At 43.5% G+C, this 20,431-nt stretch overlaps 1 protein-coding gene across 1 annotated transcript; it reads right to left on the bottom strand.

Moving 5' to 3' along the window:
• Positions 1-19,027: 19,027 nt before the first annotated feature.
• Positions 19,028-19,527, bottom strand: LOC113890453 (late cornified envelope protein 3B-like). Its single transcript, XM_027538339.1, has one exon. It carries the CDS (start codon positions 19,525-19,527, stop codon positions 19,264-19,266), a length of 264 nt encoding a protein of 87 aa, XP_027394140.1. The 3' UTR covers positions 19,028-19,263.
• Positions 19,528-20,431: the final 904 nt, after the last annotated feature.

Raw genomic sequence — 20,431 nt, 5'->3', positions numbered from 1 at the left:
CGACAGCATGTTAATTCACTGCCCCACAAGATTGCTTATTTCATTTTGAAAATTTTAATATGTTAGATAATCTTTGTATTAAGTTTTCTGTAATACAGCTTTTTTCTTATTTTTTAATAATTCTCTTCATTGTAGAAAATACAAGCATAAATAAGCAAAATAACTTATAATTCTATCACCCACAGAAAATCATTTCTACACCTGGTTGTGTATTTCCTCAGATCTTTATCTATGCAAACTTTTTTTCTTTTACCAAAACATATTCCAGGTTGTGAGTGTTGTTTTTCTATTTGAACCTTTCACTCAATAATATATTACAGCATATTTTCATGAGCACACACACAATGCAATGCAATAAACACACACATGTGCCACGTTCTGTTTAGTTGCTCAGTTGTGTCTGACTCTGAGACCCCATGGACTGCAGCCTGCCAGGCTCCTCTGTCCATGGGGATTGTCCGGGCAAGAATAGCGGAGTGGGTTGCCACGCCTTCCTCCAGGGGATCTTCCCAAGCCAGGGATCGAACTCAGGTCTCCTGCATTGCAGGTGGATTCTTTAGCAGCTGAGCTACCAGGGAAGCCCACGTGAGAATGAACACTCATCCATAGCATACTTTTGATGTCAGAATAATTTTTCATTTTATACCTTGTCCCTCATTTATTTAACCAATTCCTATTGCCAATATCCATTGTCTTGCCTCCAGTTTGTTGCTGTAGTTAAATATGTTATAACACACATAATTTATTCATACAACAAATATTTATTAAGCACCTTAACTGTGTCTTGCAGTATGCAAAGCACGGAAGATTCGGAAGGGAGGATAAGTTTCTGTTCTCCACGATAATCTTTGAAGGGGGGAGACAAAGATTTAAAGTAAACAGATCACAAATAAGACACTCACAAACAGTAATAATTAATATGGAGACAATAAAACAAGGTAATGAATACAAAGTGATGGAGTTGAATCTGTGATTTAGGCACAGAATATACACTGTCATATAACCACTGCATAGCCTCAGGTGAATCTGTGGAAGTGGAATGACTGTATTTGGCACTAAGCTATTCTCCTACCATGGAGTAGAAGGCCTGCTTCTTGGCATCCTTACTGATGCTGGGTTCTGTGCTGAGTCTCCCTCCTGCTCCTTGGCCATCATAGGTCAGCTCAGCAGCAGCCATCAGCTCTCTATTTGCCTCAGCAATATTGTCCCTCAAAAGCTTCATGCTGTACAAAGAATTTTCACATGCAAATCTAATGTATTCATTATTTTGTTTTCTTTTATTATGGACAATTTCAAAACCTGCATAATATGAGATAGAATAGAATAACGAGCCCCTAATTACCCAGCTTTCAGATTTTAAGAAAAACAACATGCCAATAAGGTGTCAGCTACTATGCCCACTCTCCATAAACTTTTTTTCTGGATTATTTTAGGCAAAAGTAAGACATCACATTCTTTCCTACCCATAAATACTGCAGTATGCATCTCAAAACATAGGGCATTTTCTTTTCTTATACAACTTCAAGGTCATCACTATTCATAATAGAATTAACAATACTTTAATGTCATGCAACACCTAGCTCACATTCACATTTCCCATGCCTAGTTGCTCAGTCCTGTCTGACTCTGAGGCTCCATGAACAGTAGCCTGCTGGCTCCTCTGTTCATGGGATTTTTCAGGCAAGAATATTGGAGTGCATTGTCATTTCCTGCTCCCAGTGATCTTCCAGACCTAGGGATCAAACCGGTGTCTCCTGCATTGCAGGAAGATTCTTTACCAGATGAGCCATTGGGGAAGTCCTTACATTTCCACAATTATCTTTTCTGAATCAGGTTGCAAACAAGGTTCACATGTTTTGATGATATGTCTCTTAACTCTCTTCTCATCTGTAATAGTCCTGCTCCTCTTTCACATCATTCACTTTTAGAAGAAACACTTTTAGAAAAAACATGAGTTTCTTCTAAAATACATGAAGAATTTCTCATGTCTTCAGTTCAGTTCAGTTCAGTCACTCAGTCGTGTCCGACTCTTTGCGACCCCATGAACCGCAGCACACCAGGCCTCCCTGTCCATCATCAATTCCCGGAGTTCACCCAAACTCATGTGCATCGAGTCAGTGATGCCATCCAGCCATCTCATCCTCTGTTTTCCCCTTTTCCTCCTGCCCCCAATCCCTCCCAGCATCAGGGTCTTTTCCAATGAGTCACCTCTTTGCATGAGGTGGCCAAAGTCCTGGAGTTTCAGCCTCAGCATCAGTCCTTCCAATGAACGCCCAGGACTGATCTCCTTTAGGATGGACTGGTTGGATCTCCTTGCAGTCTAAGGGACTCTCAAGAGTCTTCTCCTGCACCACAGTTCAAAAGCATCAATTCTTTGGCGCTCAGCCTTCTTCACAGTCCAACTCTCACATCCATACATGACCACTGGAAATACCATAGCCTTGACTAGATGGACCTTTGTTGGCAAAGTAATATCTTTGCTTTTTAATATGCTGTCTAGGTTGCTCATAACTTTCCTTGCAAGGAGTAAATTTCTTTTAATTTCATTGCTGCAGTCACCATCTGCAGTGATTTTGGAGCCCCCAAAAATAAAGTCTGACACTGTTTCCACTGTTTCCCCATCTATTTCCCATGAAGTGATGGGGCCAGCTGCCATGATCTTAGTTTTCTGAATGTTGAGCTTCAAGCCAACCTTTTCACTCTCCTCTTTCACTTTCATCAAGAGGTTTTTTAGTTCCTCTTCACTTTCTGCCATAAGAGTGGTGTCACCTGCATATCTGAGGTTACTGATATTTCTCCCGGCAATCTTGATTCCAGCTTGTGCTTCTTCCAGCCCAGCTTTTCTCATGATGTACTCTGCATATAAGATAAATAAGCAGGGTGACAATATACAGCCTTGACGTACTCCTTTTCCTATTTGGAACCAGTGTGTTGTTCAGTCCAGTTCTAACTGTTGCTTCCTGACCTGCATATAGGTTTCTCAAGAGGCAGGTCAGGTGGTTTGGTCTTCCCATCTCTTTCAGAATTTTCCACAGTTTATTGTGATCCACACAGTCAAAGGCTTTGGCATAGTCAATAAAGCAGAAATAGATGTTTTTCTGGAACTCTCTTCCTTTTTCGATGATCCAGTGGATGTTGGCAATTTGATCTCTGGTTCCTCTGCCTTTTCTAAAACCAGCTTGAACATCTGGAAATTCATGTCTTAATTTCAGCTGATTGTTCTTTGCTGGTGTCATTTAACTTTTTGTGATGTCCCTATATTTCCAGGTATTTCTTGTAAACTGACAATTAGATCTAGAAGCTTAAATTAAAGTTTGTTTAGTTTGCTTATTTATTTATGGCACACATACATCAAAGGTGGTGTTATATACTTCTTTTTTTTTTGTTATGTACTTCTTATTGCACAGTACAAGAGGCACACACTGTCTAGAGGTTCTGCTTCAGTGATACTGAGATTGATCTGTAGGTTCCAGTAATCTGTAGGATGTTAGCACCATCCATTCATTCATTTTAAACTTCTCCACAAATCTTTCACCTAATGCTATAAGCACATATTGATGTTTATTGCTAGACCCATCATTTCTCTAGAGGTTGATAAATGGTCATTTTCTAATTCTATCATTCATTCTTCACTTACTAACTGCAATTATTTATCAAGAAGAACTTTTCTCATCAACTATATGGTAATCTGAAATACAGTTTAGATAAGAAAGACAGGATCAATGCTAAATTCTTTTTCTTGATATTTTCAGAATAATGAGTTGGTGGCCTAGCAATTTCCAATGATGATAATTTTTTTAAAAGATATCATTATGGACTAAAAGATTTCTCTATTTTTAATGTGCTTTGATCAATTGTGATGATTTTTTTGTTCCATTTTTTAGTTTCTTGTATTATTTTGATACAGCCCCAATGTCTACCACCGCTTCCTTGCTTTCTGGTACTTTAAGATGTCCTGAATCATATTGAGCCTCAACTGCCTCAGATCTAGTCTCAGGCATTTCTCCAAGGGGTCCCACCTCCTTTTAGTGAGCAATGGTATTTAGAGACCTTAATATGGGCAATATGGATGAAAAATGCTGCTAAGTTTTCATTGTCGCTAGATCTTTTTGGGAGCAACACTAGGACTTTTTTTTTTTTTTTCAAGAAAAATCATGAATAATGATATTTCTATTCAAAATAACATTTTATAATAATATTTCTTTCATATTATTCTTGTAACTTTTTCCTCTTATGCTGAAAATTTTGATCTTTTTTGTTTTATTCTAGAATATAGCTATACTATTACTTAATGATAATGCCAACATTACTACTAAAGATAAGATCATTCAATGCTATGCAAGGTTTTTTTGAGATACTTTTCATCCTTGGAATAGAAGTGTAGAGTCAAAATACTGTGTTTTAAAGTTACTTGAAATAATTCTTTTGTCACAGTGTACTGCATAACTATACTCATGTAGATTTAGACACATTTCTCATAGTTTGTTTTCACTGTTTAGATATTTCTGAATTTAAAATGTTGTTTTTAATCCTGAATTAAACATTTACATTGTTCTGAACTCAAAATTACAAAACAAGGGACATTCATCAAAGCCCCATTTCCTTCCTGGATCCATTTATCTTCCTTATACATAATCATTTATATCCATTCTAGGTTTAGCCCACAGTTTCTTTAACTCTTTATCTTATTTTGACACGTGTATGTAGGCAAGAAACCGATTATTATTATCTCCATCATAGAGGAAGTACTAACAGCACTGCCCACTTCCAAAATCCAAATCCTGCGCACCTTCCCCATGCCCCATACTCCCCCTACAGGCACCCTCAGGAGTTGCATCATGGAGATACAGCGATCTGGCCACCGGTAGGTTAGACATCCAAATTAAACAGATTGCTTGTTTCAGTATTTCTCCTCCTACTCTAGAATTATGCAAAATAAGTATGCCAGCTATTTTTGGAGTCCAGATGTTGCTTGGTATCTGGAGGTAGAGAAACACGTGGGTAAATATGTGTGAATAAGCGTCTGTTTATTTGTGTGTGTTGTTAGGGAAACAAATTACCCCCTGAAGCTGCTATTTTCTGTTAGTAACTATGGTGACGTGGCATTGAGGTACAGCAATGGAATTATCCTTTGGATCACCTTTCAGGAAAGTGTGGGAACCATTTTAAAAGAGGCAAGTAGTTTTAAAGTCAATGAGGAGGCCCATTCAGAAAACATGGCAGAGCCTGTCATGTCCCAGATTGTCCCAAAATGTAGTTTGGGTATATTTAACAATAAAAACTCATAAAAATATTTCATGAATTTAAAAATGCCGGTTTATTATTACTTTTTCTTTCTAATTCAGTTTAATTTTAAATTGTATTGACAACTAGAATAACAACAGGGACTATGACTTCCCGAAAGTGGTGCATAAAGCTTAAGTATGACAGAGTGAAAATCCTACTGTGTTATTTTTCGCTGAAGCGTTCGCGTCTGCCTCCGTCCAGCCGCACTAGAGACCCGGGGAAGCCAGAGGAGCCGATGTAGCGCCGGGTGAGAGATGCATGCAACTTTCTTTAAAGATGAACGTTCAAAGCCCACGGAAACTTTCTCCCCCGCTTTGTTCTGCTTCTCAAGGTACTAAGAGGCAGAAGGTTTTGTAGAAGGGGGCTTGATGGAGGCTCAGAATAGAGCCCCAAAAATGAAGTGGCTCTCCCAGCATCGCTTTTCTGCCTAGAAAAGATCCAAGGAAGAGTCCCTATAATGTTTGAATTTTTGTTAGTTCGAAATAAGGTTTCAATGGCAGAGCGTTTTGATGTCATAGGTAGTTCACATGTATACAGTAAAGTTAAGGTACTTATTTTGTAAACAAGGACAAAAGTGATTGTCAGTAGGGAGTAGTGAGGTGGTACAGTAGTTAAGAATCCGCCTGCCATCTCAGACAACGCGGGTTCGATCTCTGGGTCAGGAAGATCCCCTGGAGAAGGAAATGGCAAACCACTCCAGTATTCTTGCCTGGGAAATCGCCATGGACAGAGGAGCCTGGAGGGCTACAGACCATGGGATCATAAAGAATTGAACACAACTGAGCAACTGAGCACATGCCCAGGAAGCAGTGAGAAGCAGCACTGCAGGTGGGGCGGGAAAAGTAACTTTGAGGTTAGGAACAGCACCAGAATCTTAATTTGTTGGAGTGGAATAGGCCAGTCCTGACAGCCACCAAGGTTTGGGGGCGAGTTGAGGACTGGGGTCCTTCCAGGGCTCAAGTCAAGACCCAGGGAGGCTGCTCCCAGGGGGACAGTCCCCCTTCTCTTTCCTTCCGGTTAAGAGGCTGCCCTTTTCTGCACAGCAGCAGTCTGGAGAGGTGGTCACTGACTCCAGGTGACCAGAGATGAGCAGTGACATCTTGTTTTTTCATTTATGAAATGATGGGGATGACTCTTCTAGTGCTGATACCTTAAGCCCCTTCTTCCTCTGGGCCAGGCAGCATCAAGACTCCTAATTCTTGGGCTTTTCACTCTGCCTAATTACTTTCTTTTAAAAATAAAGCTATTTTATTATAATTAAAGTAATATAAATTTGCTAGACTTTTGAAAACTTTGGAAATGTGAAAAATTTCACAAATGTGAATGCAAATTTGACAACATGTATATACCTTATATGCTACATTTTCATAATACATCATGATAATGTGTCCATCTTTGAAGGCGGTTTGAATGATGGAGCAATAGTTCATCCATCTTGTGATGCACAATATTTTCATTAACTATTCCTCTGTTGTTGAATGTTGAAACAAGTTCTACTTTATTGCTCCTCTAAAGAATGGCACACATTAACAACAGCAACAACAAAATCCATCGATTTAAATAGCACACACAGCATATTGCATTTTTCTTATTTATCTTGCATATTTTGTTAAATCCAATGACTTTAAGTTTTGGGGGACACCAGTTAAAATGACCACTACCACTGCCATGTGTATATCCATTTTTCACAACCTCAAGTATCTAGAAACTGGTAATTACGAAAAGACAGGTGGAAAGTACTTTTTTGTTTATCAAAGCAAGTTGAACATATTGGCCACTTACAATTCTTTTGTTAATTGCCTTTGTTCTTTCTCGATTTTTCAAAATTGAGAAATATTTTTTATTCCTTAATATGTTATTGCTTGCATGCTAAGTTGCTTCAGTCGTCTCCAACTCTTTGCAACTTTATGGACTGTAGCCCACCAGCCTCCTATGTCCATGGGATTCTCCAGGGCAAGAATACTGGAGTGGGTTTCCATGCTCTCCTCTAAGGGGTTTTCCCAATCCAGGGATCGAACCCGAGTCCCATATGTCTCCTGCATTGGCAGTGGGTTCTTTACCACTGGCTCCACCTGGGAACCCCACATATGTTATTACTTTTTTGCATTTGTGCTTATCTAGGAATGATGTAGGACTAATAGTATATAATAATATTAATGTGATTGAATAAATACCATAAACGCTTTTGTTCTGTTGCTTTCTTTTTAAAACTTTGTTAGAATAATTTTTTTTCAACCTGAGTGACTTTATTATTTTTTTAACTTTACAATATTGTATTGGTTTTTCCGTACATTGACATGAATCTGACATGGGTGTAATTTTTGTCGGCTCGGGCTGCAAATTGCATGATCAGTTAGGGCAGCTCCCACTGATTTGGAAGCTGATTTGGGGGAGGGACTGAGGAACACTCACCTCAGGTGGCCACTAGGTGGCTCTATCACTCTTGCAGCTCTCCATCAGCGATCTTGAGGTCAGCTGACGTTGAGTGTGTGTATTGGTTATTTGCTTAATCATGTACCCCATGGACTGTAACCAGCCAGGCTCCTCTGTCCATGGAATTCTCCAGGCAAGAATACTGAAGTGGGTTGCCATTTCCTTCTCCAGGGGATCTTCCTGACCCAGGAATTGAACCCAAGTCTTGTGCATTGCAGACAGATTTTTTACCATCTGAGCTATAGGGAAGTCCCTGATTCCCTTTCCCTGTGCTCAGCGACGCTCCTCATTACTGTCTTTGCCTTTTCCTGGAACTCTGTGCCCCTGAACAGATCCCACCCTGTGCTTTGGGGCTGGTGTGGATCCCTGTGGGTGGCTCTGGGAGCATATGTGGCACTGAGATTTCTGAGGCCTCAAAGCATAGATGTATTGCAGTCAACACACAGGGCTGCAGTCAGCCTGCTGCTGGCCCCTCACCTGGTCCGTGCCACTCTGGTCCTGTTAGAACAAGCAGCTCAGCATCATAAGCGCAAGTGAGTGTAAGGGGTAAGGAGGTCTGGGATGGACACTGTAGAAATATAAGTAGAGGGAGGTGAGTAAGTCCTCAGAGCTCACTTTCTAGAGAAGGAGAGAGGTCGATGAGCAGTCACAGATGCAATAGTAGGACCACTAATTCTGACTGAACATGGGGGTTGCGGAGGGGTGAAGGATCAGAAAGGAACTGATTTCGTGAGGGAATCGACATTTGGGCTGAGTCCTGCAGGATGAGCAAAATTCTTCCGGGCCAAAGGGCACTCCAGACTAAGCTCTGTGTCGCACAAGCCAATACAAACTGTGGGATGGCCTCCAAGAACCACAGATACTCCCAGGTAGCCTGAGCACAGGCGAGAGAGGGCGTAGCCACAAATGGAGCTAGAGGTAGGTAAGGCCAGAAAGGCTGGGCCTTGGAGAGAGCACTGTGGGCCTTGGCCTTGTTATGTGGGAGGCACACATCCTTCGGAGGATTCAGGCCTTTCCCCCCGCTGGGACTGGTATAGGCTGTTTCATTAGGTTGGCCAAAAATTTTGTTTCTGTAATATCCTACAGAAAAATCTGAATGAACTTTTTGATCAAATATATAGGCAGAGGACTCTTCTTTCCCCTCCCCTTGCCCTGCAACTTTCCAGATTATTGAAAAATGTAGTCAGGACAGCACTTGGGCTTTGAATCACCATAGGGGTGGTTGCTGCAAAAGTGAGGCTCTCCTGTAGGAGGACCACCAGCCCTCCAGAGCACTTGCCATTTAGAACTTAGAAAAGGGAGAGGATCCTCCCTCCACTGTTCTCCTCTCCTAGACGCCCTCCCCTCCCAACCCAAACCGCCCACATTTCCTGTCTTGTCCACTTCCTAAATGGTTCCTGAATTGGCTTGCATCTCTCCATCTCTGCTTTCCACTGCCTCACCTGGTCACAAGCATCTCCTTTGAGCTGTGGAAGCCTTCTAATGCCCTGCTCCTTCTGTTCTTGTCTCTACCCCCCTTTCCAAGGAAGCCAATTATTGAGCAATAAAGAAAATTGTAGATAAGATTAGAGTGCTTTAAAATACTCCAATAGCTTTTGGAATAAAGCCCAAGCTCCCGACCTTGGCCTCCAGGTCCTCAGTGATTGGTGCCCTGTCAGCCTTGCTCTCTAGTCTTGCTCTCCCCATTCCTCACCATGTTCTCCACACTAACCCCTTTTCTCTTCCTGGAACATGATGATGAGTCTGTTTTTATTTCATGAAGTCTCACTGATGGTTTGATGAGAAAGCTAACCTGAGCCATGGAAAGTCTTATCTGCCATTAGGTCAATGGGAAAGAGGAGAGGAGGGAAAGAGATGGACTGGGGCATTGCCTGGCAAAACATGAGAAGGACTCAAGTGAGGCTCGTGGCTCTGGGGATGAGGAGGAGGGAGAAGCTGTGTGAGTTCTCTTGGAGGCTGACTCACTGATTCCCTAGGGCTTAGGGGTTGGCTGGATGGGGAACCCCAAAATATCTCTGGAACTTCCAGGACTGGAAACTGAGACTTGGTGTCAATGCAGAAATTTGGAAATCAGGGGGAAGAGCTGGTATGATGGGAGAATATGAGATCTGAATTCCATTTACTGACCAATTGCTGATGTTTTAATAACAGCAATAGCAACAACAGTGATGATGATGACAGCTACTATTTACATGCTTGCGTGCTAAATCGCTTCAGTGGTGTCCAACTCTTTGAGAATGGACTGTAACCCACCAGGCTCTTCTGTCCATGGGATTCTTTGGGCAAGAATACTGGAGTGGGTTGCCATGCCCTCCTTCAGGGTATCTTCTCGACCCAGGGATCAAACCCATTTCGAACCTGCATCTCTTATGTCCCCTGCATTGGCAGGTGGGTTCTTTACCACTAGCGCCACCTGGGAAGCCCAACTACTCTTTACTAAATGCTATCTCTGTGTTAGACACTGTGCTTTTATTTTATTTTATTTTTTTGCCACACCATGTGGCGTGTGGAATCTTAATTCCTGGACCGGAAATGAAACCCAAGCCTTCTGTATTGGAAGGCGGAGTCTTAACCACAGGTCCACCAGAGATGTCTGACACTGTGTTTTTTGATACACTGATCTCATTTATTTTTCGCAACCCTCACTCACTGTGAGGGGGATGCTAAAAGTATCATTCACTTAGATATAAAGGATTGGAAGCTCAGCGAAGTTAAACAATTTGTCCAGGCTCACACTTAAACAATAGCAGAATTTGGGAATTAAATCAGGATATATTTGACTCTATATATATGGACTTCGCTGGTGTCTCAGACAGTAAAGAATCTACCTGCAACACAGGAGACCTGGGTTTGATCCCTGGGTTGGGAAGATCCCCTGGAGGAGGGTATGGCAAAGCACTCCAGTGTTCCTGCCTGGAGAATCCCATGGACATAGGAGGCTGGTGGGCTAGAGACCATGGGGTTGAAAAGAGTTGGACACGACTGAGCAACTAAGCACACACACATATTTGACCCCAAAGTTCTTAGACAGTTTCCGTATCTCTGCAGTGACTCTAACATTCTACACACTTGAAAATGTCATAAACTTAAAGGTTTACATGTCTAAGGCTGCACTTGTTTCTTTGAATCAGCACCTTGTCTTGTCACCCTTCAGCTCAGAAATGAAATAACACCACTGTCCACTCTGGAAAAAGCCCGAGGTCAAGGGTCACCCTTGGTTGTTCTCTTTCCCTAACCTCTCAGCCTGTAGTTGTCATTTCTGTCCCAGACCACTCAGTCGCTGAGCTGTGCGCCAGACCCCTCTCGGCTGTTCTCCATGCCTGTCCTCTGTTCTGGCATGATCATGTTTTGTTCTGCACCCTCTCCTTCTGCCTCTGTATCTAATGAAAAGAGCCAGGAACGAGGAGGCAGTAAGGAGATTAAAGGTGAAAAATTAAGTGAGGAATCCTAGGAATAGCATGTGAGGTTAGGAAGGGAACAATGGCTCTTCCAAAGTGATAAAGTCAAGGTTGTAGTGCAGAGGTCAGAATCATGTACAGGGACAACCAGAACTGGGGGTGTCCCTCGTATTTAGTTTTCTTTTTCATGGGCCTGGTGACGCTGTGTGTGGCACAGCCTGTGGCATCCTCCTCATGCCCACACTCCAGCATCTTCCTGGACGCGGGTTCAGAGTGAAGAGGAGAGCACTGAGCAGCCTGGATTGGAGAGGGCCAAAGGGGAAGGCTGGATTGTGTCCTATCAGCAACACCTCACTGCTTCGCAAGGCTACTGACCACCATCACATCCATCACATCCACCACATCCAAACCTGAGGACTTTTCCAGACTGAGGTCTTCCCCAAGTTTGTGAAAGCTGCACAGGTGTCTCCTAAACACCAGGATTCTCAAACTACTGGAAATATATCTTACTCTGAGGCCAAGTTTTTCCATCCTGGAACATCAGTGTGTCTGTATTTATGAGTGTGTTATGTGATGTGTGTGTTAGTGTGTTATCTGAACCATAACTCAGCATCCTCTGTGCTTCCTGGCTGAGTGTTGTTGTTGTACAGTCACTCAGTCATGTCCGACTCTTTGCAACCCCAATGGACTGCAGCACACAAGGCTTCCCTGCCCTTCACCATCTCCTGGAATGGACAAACTCATGTCCATTGAGTCGGTGATGCCATCCAACCATCTCATCCTCTGTTGTCCCCTTGTCCTCCTGCCTTCAATCTTTCCCAGCATCAGGGTCTTTTCCAGTGAGTTGGCTCTTTGCATCAGGTGGCCAAAGTATTTATTGGAGCTTCAGTGTCAGTCCTTCCAATGAATATTCAGGATTGATTTCCTTTAGGATTAACTGGTTTGATCTCCTTGCCGTCCAAAGGACTCTCAACAGTCTTCTCCAGCACCACAGTTTGAAAGCATCAATTCTTTGGTGCTCAGCCTTATTTATGGTCCAACTCTCACATCCATACGTGACTACTGGGAATCTATAGCTTTGATTATATGGACATTTGTTGGCAAAGTAATGTCTCTGCTTTTTAATATGCTGTCTAGGTTGCTCATAGCTTTTCTTCCAAGGAGGAAGTGTCCTTTAATTTCATGGCTGCGGTTTTACCATCTTCAGTGATTTTGGAGCCCAAGAAAATAAAGTCTGTCACTGTTTCCATTGTTTCCCCCATCTATTTGCCATGAGGTGATGGGACCAGATGCCATGATCTTAGTTCTTTGAATGTTGAGTTTTAAGCCAGCTTTTTCACTCTCCTCTTTCACTTTCATCAAGAGGCTCTTTAGTTCTTCTTCACTTTCTGCCACTAGAGTGGTATCATTTGCATATCTGAGGTTGTTGATATTCTCCTGGAAATATTGATTCCAGCTTATGCTTCATCCAGTCTGGTTTCACATGATGTACTCTCCATATAAATTAAATAAGCAGGGTGACAATATACAGCCTTGACGTACTCCTTTCCCAATTTTGAACCAGTCAATTGATCCATGTCCAATCCTAACTGTCACTTCTTGACCTGCATACAGGTTTCTCAGGAGGCAGGTAATGAGGTATTCTCATCTCTAAGAATCTTCCACAGTTTGTTGTGATCCACACAGTCAAAGGCTTTCATGTAGTCAATGAAGGCTGAGTACTACCTAAGAATTTTTTGCAGTTGGGTAGCAAACAGTCTGTCCATGCTGTGGATCCAGAGCATGCTGTAGTGTGAGTCCCATACCTCCGTTTGCATCCTCAAACAATCCTGTGTCAGCCAGTCGAGCAGGGCTGTGTGTTTCAGAGTAAGTCTGACATTAATTCCATCTTGTGAATTATCTTTGGTACTTTTTTGTTCCTAACGTCTAAAGAACTGGATTTCCATACGTGCTAGAAAGTTGATTTCTAGTTTGCCACTTCCCAAGGGCTTTCAGCTCAGTTCAGTCGCTCAGTCATGTCTCAGTGACTTTTTGCGACCCCATGAATCGCAGCACGCCAGGCCTCCCTGTCCATCACCAACTCCCGGAGTTTACCCAAACTCATGTCCATTGAGTCGATGATGCCATCCAATTATCTCATCTTCTGTCGTCCCCTGCTTCTCCCACCCTCAATCTTTCCCAGCATCAGGGTCTTTTCAAATGAGTCACCTCTTCACGTCTTCACGTCACCTCTTCAAGTGGCCAAAGTATTGGAGTTTCAGCTTCAACATCAGTCCTTCCAATGAACACTCAGGACTGATCTCCTTTAGGATGGACTGGTTGGATCTCTTTGCAGTCCATGGGACTCTCAAGAGTCTTCTCCAACACCACAGTTCAAAAGCATCAATTCTTCAGCACTCAGCTTTCTTTATAGTCCAACACTCACATCCATACATGACTACTGGAAAAACCATAGCCTTGACTAGACAGACCTTTGTTGGCAAAGTAATGTCTCTGCTTTTTAATATGCTGTCTGGGTTGGTCATAACTTTCCTTCCAAGGAGTAAGTGTCTTTTAATTTCATGGCTGCAGACACATTAAGGGCTTTAAAGATCTTTTAATTTTATGAACTTACTGTGCCAGTTTGGCTTTAGTTCAGACACTATTATGTCTATATTACAGTAAGTTCCTTACATAAGGACCTTCAAGTTGTGAACTTTCAAAGATGCAAATGTGCATCTGGTTCCACCAAGGAACCAGAGCCTGTGCCGTCAGCGTCAGACATAAGTGACATTGCAGCCTGCCCTTTGTCTCTTATTGCTGACAATCCTTTAGCTCTACCATCTCCCAGCTCCTCTCTGTCCTTCAGTCGGTAACTCTTCTTGCCTATTCACTCAATGCCCACCCCTATATGCTAGCCATTGTACTGTACTATTGTACTTTACAAGGTACTGTACTATAAAATGTAAAATGTTTTATTTTTTGTGTTTGTTTCTTTTTTATGTACCATTTTTGTGAAAAGCATTATAAACCTATTAAACTATGGTACTATATAGCCAATTTTTTTTTTTTTGAGTGGGGTATTAAAGTCTCCCACTATTATTGTGTTATTGTTAATTTCTCCTTTCATACTTGTTAGGATTTGTCTTACATACTGCGGTGCTCCCATGTTGGGTGGATATATATTTATAATTGTTATATCTTCTTCTTGGATTGATCCTTTGATCATTATGTAGTGACCTTCTTTGTCTCTTTTCACAGCCTTTGTTTTAAAGTCTAATTTATCTGATACGAGTATTGTGACTCCTGCTTTCTTTTGGTCCCAATTTGCATGGAAAATCTTTTTCCAACCCTTCACTTTCAGTCTGTATGTGACCCCTGTTTTGAGGTGGGTCTCTTGTAGACAACATATGTAGGGGTCTTGTTTTTGTATCCATTCAGCCAGTCTTTGTCTTTTGGTTGGGGCATTCAACCCATTTACGTTTAAGGTAATTACTAATAAGTATGATCCCGTTGCCATTTACTTTATTGTTTTGGGTTCGAGTTTATACACCATTTTTGTGTTTCCTGTCTAGAGAATATCCTTTAGTATTTGTTGGAGAGCTGGTTTGGTGGTGCAGAATTCTCTCAGCTTTTGCTTGTCTGAAAAGCTTTTGATTTCTCCTTCATACTTGAATGAGATCCTTGCTGGGTACAATAATCTGGGCTGTAGATTATTTTCTTTCATCATTTTAAGTATGTCTTGCCATTCCCTCCTGGCTTGAAGGGTTTCTATTGAAAGATCAGCTGTTATCCTTATGGGAATTCCCTTGTGTGTTATTTGTTGTTTTTCCCTTGCTGCTTTTAATATTTGTTCTTTGTGTTTGATCTTTGTTAATTTGATTAATATGTGTCTTGGGGTGTTTCTCCTTGGGTTTATCCTGTTTGGGACTCTCTGGGTTTCTTGGACTTGGGTGATTATTTCCTTCCCCATTTTAGGGAAGTTTTCAACTATTATCTCCTCAAGTATTTTCTCATGGTCTTTCTTTTTGTCTTCTTCTTCTGGAACCCCTATGATTCGAATGTTGTAGCGTTTAATATTGTCCTGGAGGTCTCTGAGATTGTCCTCATTTCTTTTCATTCGTTTTTCTTTTATCCTCTCTGATTCATTTATTTCTACCATTCTATCTTCGAATTCACTAATCCTATCTTCTGCCTCTGTTATTCTACTATTTGTTGCCTCCAGAGTGTTTTTAATTTCATTTACTGCATTATTCATTATATATTGACTCTTTTTTATTTCTTCTAGGTCCTTGTTAAACCTTTCTTGCATCTTCTCAATCCTTGTCTCCAGGCTATTTATCTGTGATTCCATTTTAATTTCAAGATTCTGGATCAATTTCACTATCATTATTTGGAATTCTTTATCAGGTAGATTCCCTATCTCTTCCTCTTTTGTTTGGTTTGGTGGGCATTTATCCTGTTCCTTTATCTGCTGGGTATTCCTCTGTCTCTTCATCTTGTTTAAATTGCTGAGTTTGGGAGTCCTTTCTGTATTCTGGCAGTTTGTGGAGTTCTCTTTATTGTGGCGTTTCCTCGCTGTGTGTGGGTATGTAGAGGTGGCTTGTCAAGGTTTCCTGGTTAGGGAAGCTTGTGTTGGTGTTCTGGTGGGTGGAGCTGTATTTCTTCTCTTTGTTCAGTCGCGCTATGGGGAGGGAGGGAGGGATGCTGCAAACAAATGACACTGGCGTGCGCTCGCAGTGCCTCAACCACACTGGGTCTGCCCCCGCTCACGGCGCGTGTAGCCTCCCTGCCCACACTGCTCAGGCTCTAGGTTGTTCCGCCGGGAACAATCCGAGGCTGGCCCTGGGTTGTATGCACCTCCCAGGTCCAAGCCGCTCAGGTTCAGGCACTCAGGTAGTCCTCAGAGGCACAGACTCAGTTGGGGCTGCGTTTTGTGCTCTTCCCAGGTCCGAGCAGCTCAGGTGATGAGGTGTTTGGCGAGCGCCAATGCTGCGACTTATCGCCTCCCCGCCACTTGGGTTATCTGGATGTAAAACCGGCGCACCTTCTCAGGCAGATGTTGACCGTCCAGACCCCCAATAAGTTTTAGTTAGCAAAGAAGCCAGTTTTATAGATAATGTCTCTCTGGGGCTGCGATTGCCCCCTTCCGGCTCTGGCTGCCTATCACCGGAGGGGGAAGGTTTGCAGCCGGCTTCCTCTGTTTAGTCCTTTGTTCCGTGTGCGGGCTGGCGGTGTCTTAGGTTAGGGCTGGCTTTTCGCATGGTAGATATCCCACAGTCTGGTTTGCTAGCCCAAATTATTTCGCTCAGATAGTGCTCAGGGTATTCAGGCCAGATTCTTACTCTCAGCGATGCAGCCCGCGCCGCGCCTCCCTGCCCAGCCCCCGCTTGCTAATGGCGGATGCAGGCGTCTGCGCTGCTTCTCCGCTGGAGGAGTTACCGTAGGGCTCGCAATCTGCGATTTTTAATTGTTTAATTATTTTTTCTCCCTGTTATGTTGTCCTCTGTGCTTCCAAAGCTCGGTACGGATTCGGCAGTGAGAAGGTTTCCTGGTGTTTGGAAACTTCTCTCTTTTTAAGACTCCCTTCCCGGGACGGAACTCCGTCCCTCCCTCTTTTGTCTCTTTTATTGTCTTTAATATTTTTTCCTACCTCCTTTCGAGGAGTTGGGTTGCTTTTCTGGGTGCCTGATGTCCTCTGCCGGCATTCAGAAGTTGTTTTGTGGAATTTACTCGACGTTTAAATGCTCTTTTGATGAATTTGTGGGGGAGAAAGTGTTTTCCCCGTCCTACTCCTCCGCCATCTTGGTGCCTTCCCCTCTATATAGCCAATTTTGTTAGTTGGGTAGTTAGGGTAACTTTCTTGGACTTATAAACAAATTGGACTTAAATGAATGTACTCAGAATGGAATTCATAAGTGTGTAGGAAACACTGTATTATTTTTTGTGTGTGTGGTAAAATACACATAGCATAAATTTTACCATTTTAACCATTTTTAGATGTATATCCATTCATCTGTTGATGGACACTGGGGTTTATTCCACCATTTTGCTAGCTTGCAAAGTGCGGCTATGAACAAAGTTGCATGAGTGTCTGTGTCCCTGTTTTCAATTCTTTGGGTATATACCTAGCAGTGGAATTCTATGATGTCTTATTGGTTTTTTAGTTTTTTTTTTTTTAAAGAACTATCTTGGCTCAAATCTGGCTGATCATTTCTGATTTTCCGTTATTTCACAATCTGTAGTCTTGATCCTCATGTAAAGAGGTGATTTCCATAGGCGATAAGGAGACGTGGTCAGTTGTTCAATGGCTGGACTTTCTTTTAAAATTGGGAAGAGCACCTTCCTTCCCCAGATGGGTGCTCTTGCAGCTATGACTTATGTGGTTTGGAATCTTAGTGATATAGAGTTAAAAAAGCAATATTAAACACAGCTGGATTGGAACAAAGTAGTTTAGAAAGAATTCTGTTAGTTGCTGCTTATTTATTCATGGTGTCACTGAGTCTTCATTGCTGCGTGTAGGCTTTCTCTAGTTGCAAATAGTGGGGACTACTCTCCAGCAGCAGTGATGGTCTTCTCACTGCAGCGTCTTCTCCTGTTGTGGAGCTTGGACTCCAGGGCATCAACTCAGTAGCTGTGGCGCCAAGGCATGTGGGATAAAACGCAGGCCCCAAGCATTGGCAGGAAGATTCTTAATCACTAGACCACCAGGGAAGTCCCCTATTACTTGCTTTGAAGCAAATCAGGGTAATACGCTGGTTGCACTGATGGCCCTGCTGCCAAATTGTGTGACCTTGGCAAGTTAAGGATACATGCAATGGTTTTGTGTCCATAGCTGAGAGAGAACCGACATCCAAGTCTTGTCAGAAGCATTTGAGGATCTGTATGCCAAACAATTAAAACTATGCCTGGCTCACAGTAGGTGCTAAATGAATATTTGATCTTATGATTATTTTCATTTTCAAAACCAGGGCCATCTCCCACTATCACTTTTCTCTTTTTCCAAATTTTCTTAGGTCAGATGTTTACATGCAGAGTCCGCATCCTATTTCTCCACATCTAGAACCACTCCAGTTTTCACTTTCACCATTTAATTGCCCCCAGATCTTTACTGAAGAAATTGAATTAGTAGTTACCCGTTAGGGCTTCCATTCCTCCCCTGGTCTCTCAACAACTTTTCTGCTGATTTTGGATTCTTCAGCTCCCAATCCCTGTCTCTTCAGTGGGGATCCTGGAATTGCCTTTCACATTCTGGTGGTGGTGGTCACCTCCCTGAGAAGTCTGCTTCGGAGTCAGAGCACTTTTCACACCATTACTTAGTAGGCAGTAAGGCCTTTCATTGGTGTGGGATCAAAACCAGTAACCCCTCTCCCCCTCATGAACCAACATAAAGTTTTCCTACAAGCCCTTTTGGAGGAGTTGGAGCTATTAATTTTTCTGGTCTAGAATCAGTGTATTATTCCTTATGCAAAGTGGTGGTGGCTGGAGGAACAGAGGGGAGAGAGACTCACAGAGCAGCCTGCTATCATTGCTTAGCTGCTCAGTCATGTCCAACTCTTTTTCGACCCCAAGGACTGTAGCCCACCAGGCTCCTCTGTCTGTGGGATTTCCCAGGTGAGAATACTGGAGCGGGTTGCCATTTCCTTCTCCAGGGGATCTTCCCAGACCCAGGGATCGAACTGGCATCTCCTGCATTGGCAGACGGATTCTTTACCATTGAGCCACCAGGGAAGCCCAAATAAATCTTTTGTGATCCCATGGATTGTTGCCTGCCAGACTCCTCTGGCCATGGGATTTCCTAGACAAGAATACTGGAGTGGTTTGCCATTTTCTTCTCCCACAGAATAGCCTGCGCTGCAGCAAAGTCTCAGACAGTCTAGGATACAGAGGAAACAAAAACTTTATTCTTTCATAGGATCAGACAGGGGTGATGACAATCAAGGGGGCAGATACTATAATTTCCAGCAGAGATGAAGTGGGTATCCAGTGGGCTTCTGGAGAGTGGATAGCAAGAGCCACTGTGGAGGGCTCAGCCGCTCTCCAGGAGCATCTCAGCAATGGCCAAGGGCTCAGAGACTGGGGTGTTGGGAAGGAAAACACTAGGCTGACAATGGCTTTGGATTCTTGTTTCCTCTGAAATCACGTGTCTCAGCATCAGGAGGCCAGGTCAGCAGCAGCCTCCAGATCCCTGGCCACAGCCAGAGCGCCCGGACTGCAGACCACCATCACCATCACAGGAGTCGGAGCTCTGGCGCCGGCAGCGGTGGGACCTGCAGCGCCTGTGGGAGCCCAGGCAGCAGCCGCCCTCAGAGCTGGGGGTGCAGCCTGAGGAGGCTGGAGGCAGACACCGTACTGGGCTCTTTGGGGGGCACTTGGGGGAAGGGCACTTGGGAGGGCGCTGGCATTGCTGCTGGTTCTGCTGGCAGGACATCTCAACGGGAAGTCAGTGAGCCTGGACACATTCAAGGAGAAAAGATCAGTGCACAAGCTCCAGGCCAGTGTCTCCCCTGTGAGCTGTCTTACTAGGGCCTATGCTTCTAATCCCAGTTACCTCCTGAGCTGTGATATTCAGGAGGAAAGCGGAAATGGATCTCAAGTTCAACTGACCTGGCAAGACAGTTCCCTCACTCTCTACTCCTTCCTAGAACCATGCTGTCATCCTCTAAGTGGGCCCCATAGAAACACGGAGGCAAGTACACCCCACTGGGAAGTGACCCCTGGAGGATGTCTGTGCGTGTATGTGTTTCAGAATGATGAGTGGGGGGATGCTGAGAGCCAGGGCTCTGGTGTGTCCCAGACCCTGACTCCTCCCACACAAGTTGTTGCTCACTGTCCCCTGCCCTGCCCCCAACTGCTCTCCAAAGTCCCCTTCTTGCTGTCTCCACAGACACCTCTGCTTCTCTCTTCCCCACCAACCCCGAGTTTGTCTCCGCCACACTCCCTGCTGAGGCTCTGCCCCCTCCAGTCACTCACCGCTGCAGTGGAGGCAGAAGGATGCTCCCGAGGAAGCTGTGGATGTGGAGCCCAAGGCAGGGGCCCTTTTATCCTGCGCTGGGTGTGTGATGCACCGCCCGAGCATCCTGCTGCTTTCACAATCAGGGGGAGGGTGACACACACTCCCATCCTGGCTTTCCAGCTTCTTCCTGGATCCTTGCCAAGATGTCAGGTGAGAGGGAATCAGGAAATGTGGATGACGATTCCTTAGGTGTGTTGGGGACCTGCCGTTTCTCCTTTCATTCATGCAGCTCAGATGCTTTAATTTCAGCTCTGCCTCTTGCATCTTTGCTGAATGAATAAATGTGAGGATGTAGACATATATGTGACATATTTCCTGA

The sequence above is a fragment of the Bos indicus x Bos taurus genome, chromosome 3, assembly GCF_003369695.1.
Source record: "Bos indicus x Bos taurus breed Angus x Brahman F1 hybrid chromosome 3, Bos_hybrid_MaternalHap_v2.0, whole genome shotgun sequence".
NCBI lineage: Eukaryota > Metazoa > Chordata > Mammalia > Artiodactyla > Bovidae > Bos > Bos indicus x Bos taurus.
The sequence above is the reverse complement of the archived record's forward strand: the minus strand, read 5'-3'. Positions and strand labels throughout refer to the sequence as shown.

Coding starts and splice junctions, on each gene's coding strand:
- LOC113890453 (XM_027538339.1), bottom strand. CDS start 19,527: ATGTCCTGCCAGCAGAACCAGCAGCAATGCCAGCGCCCTCCCAAGTGC.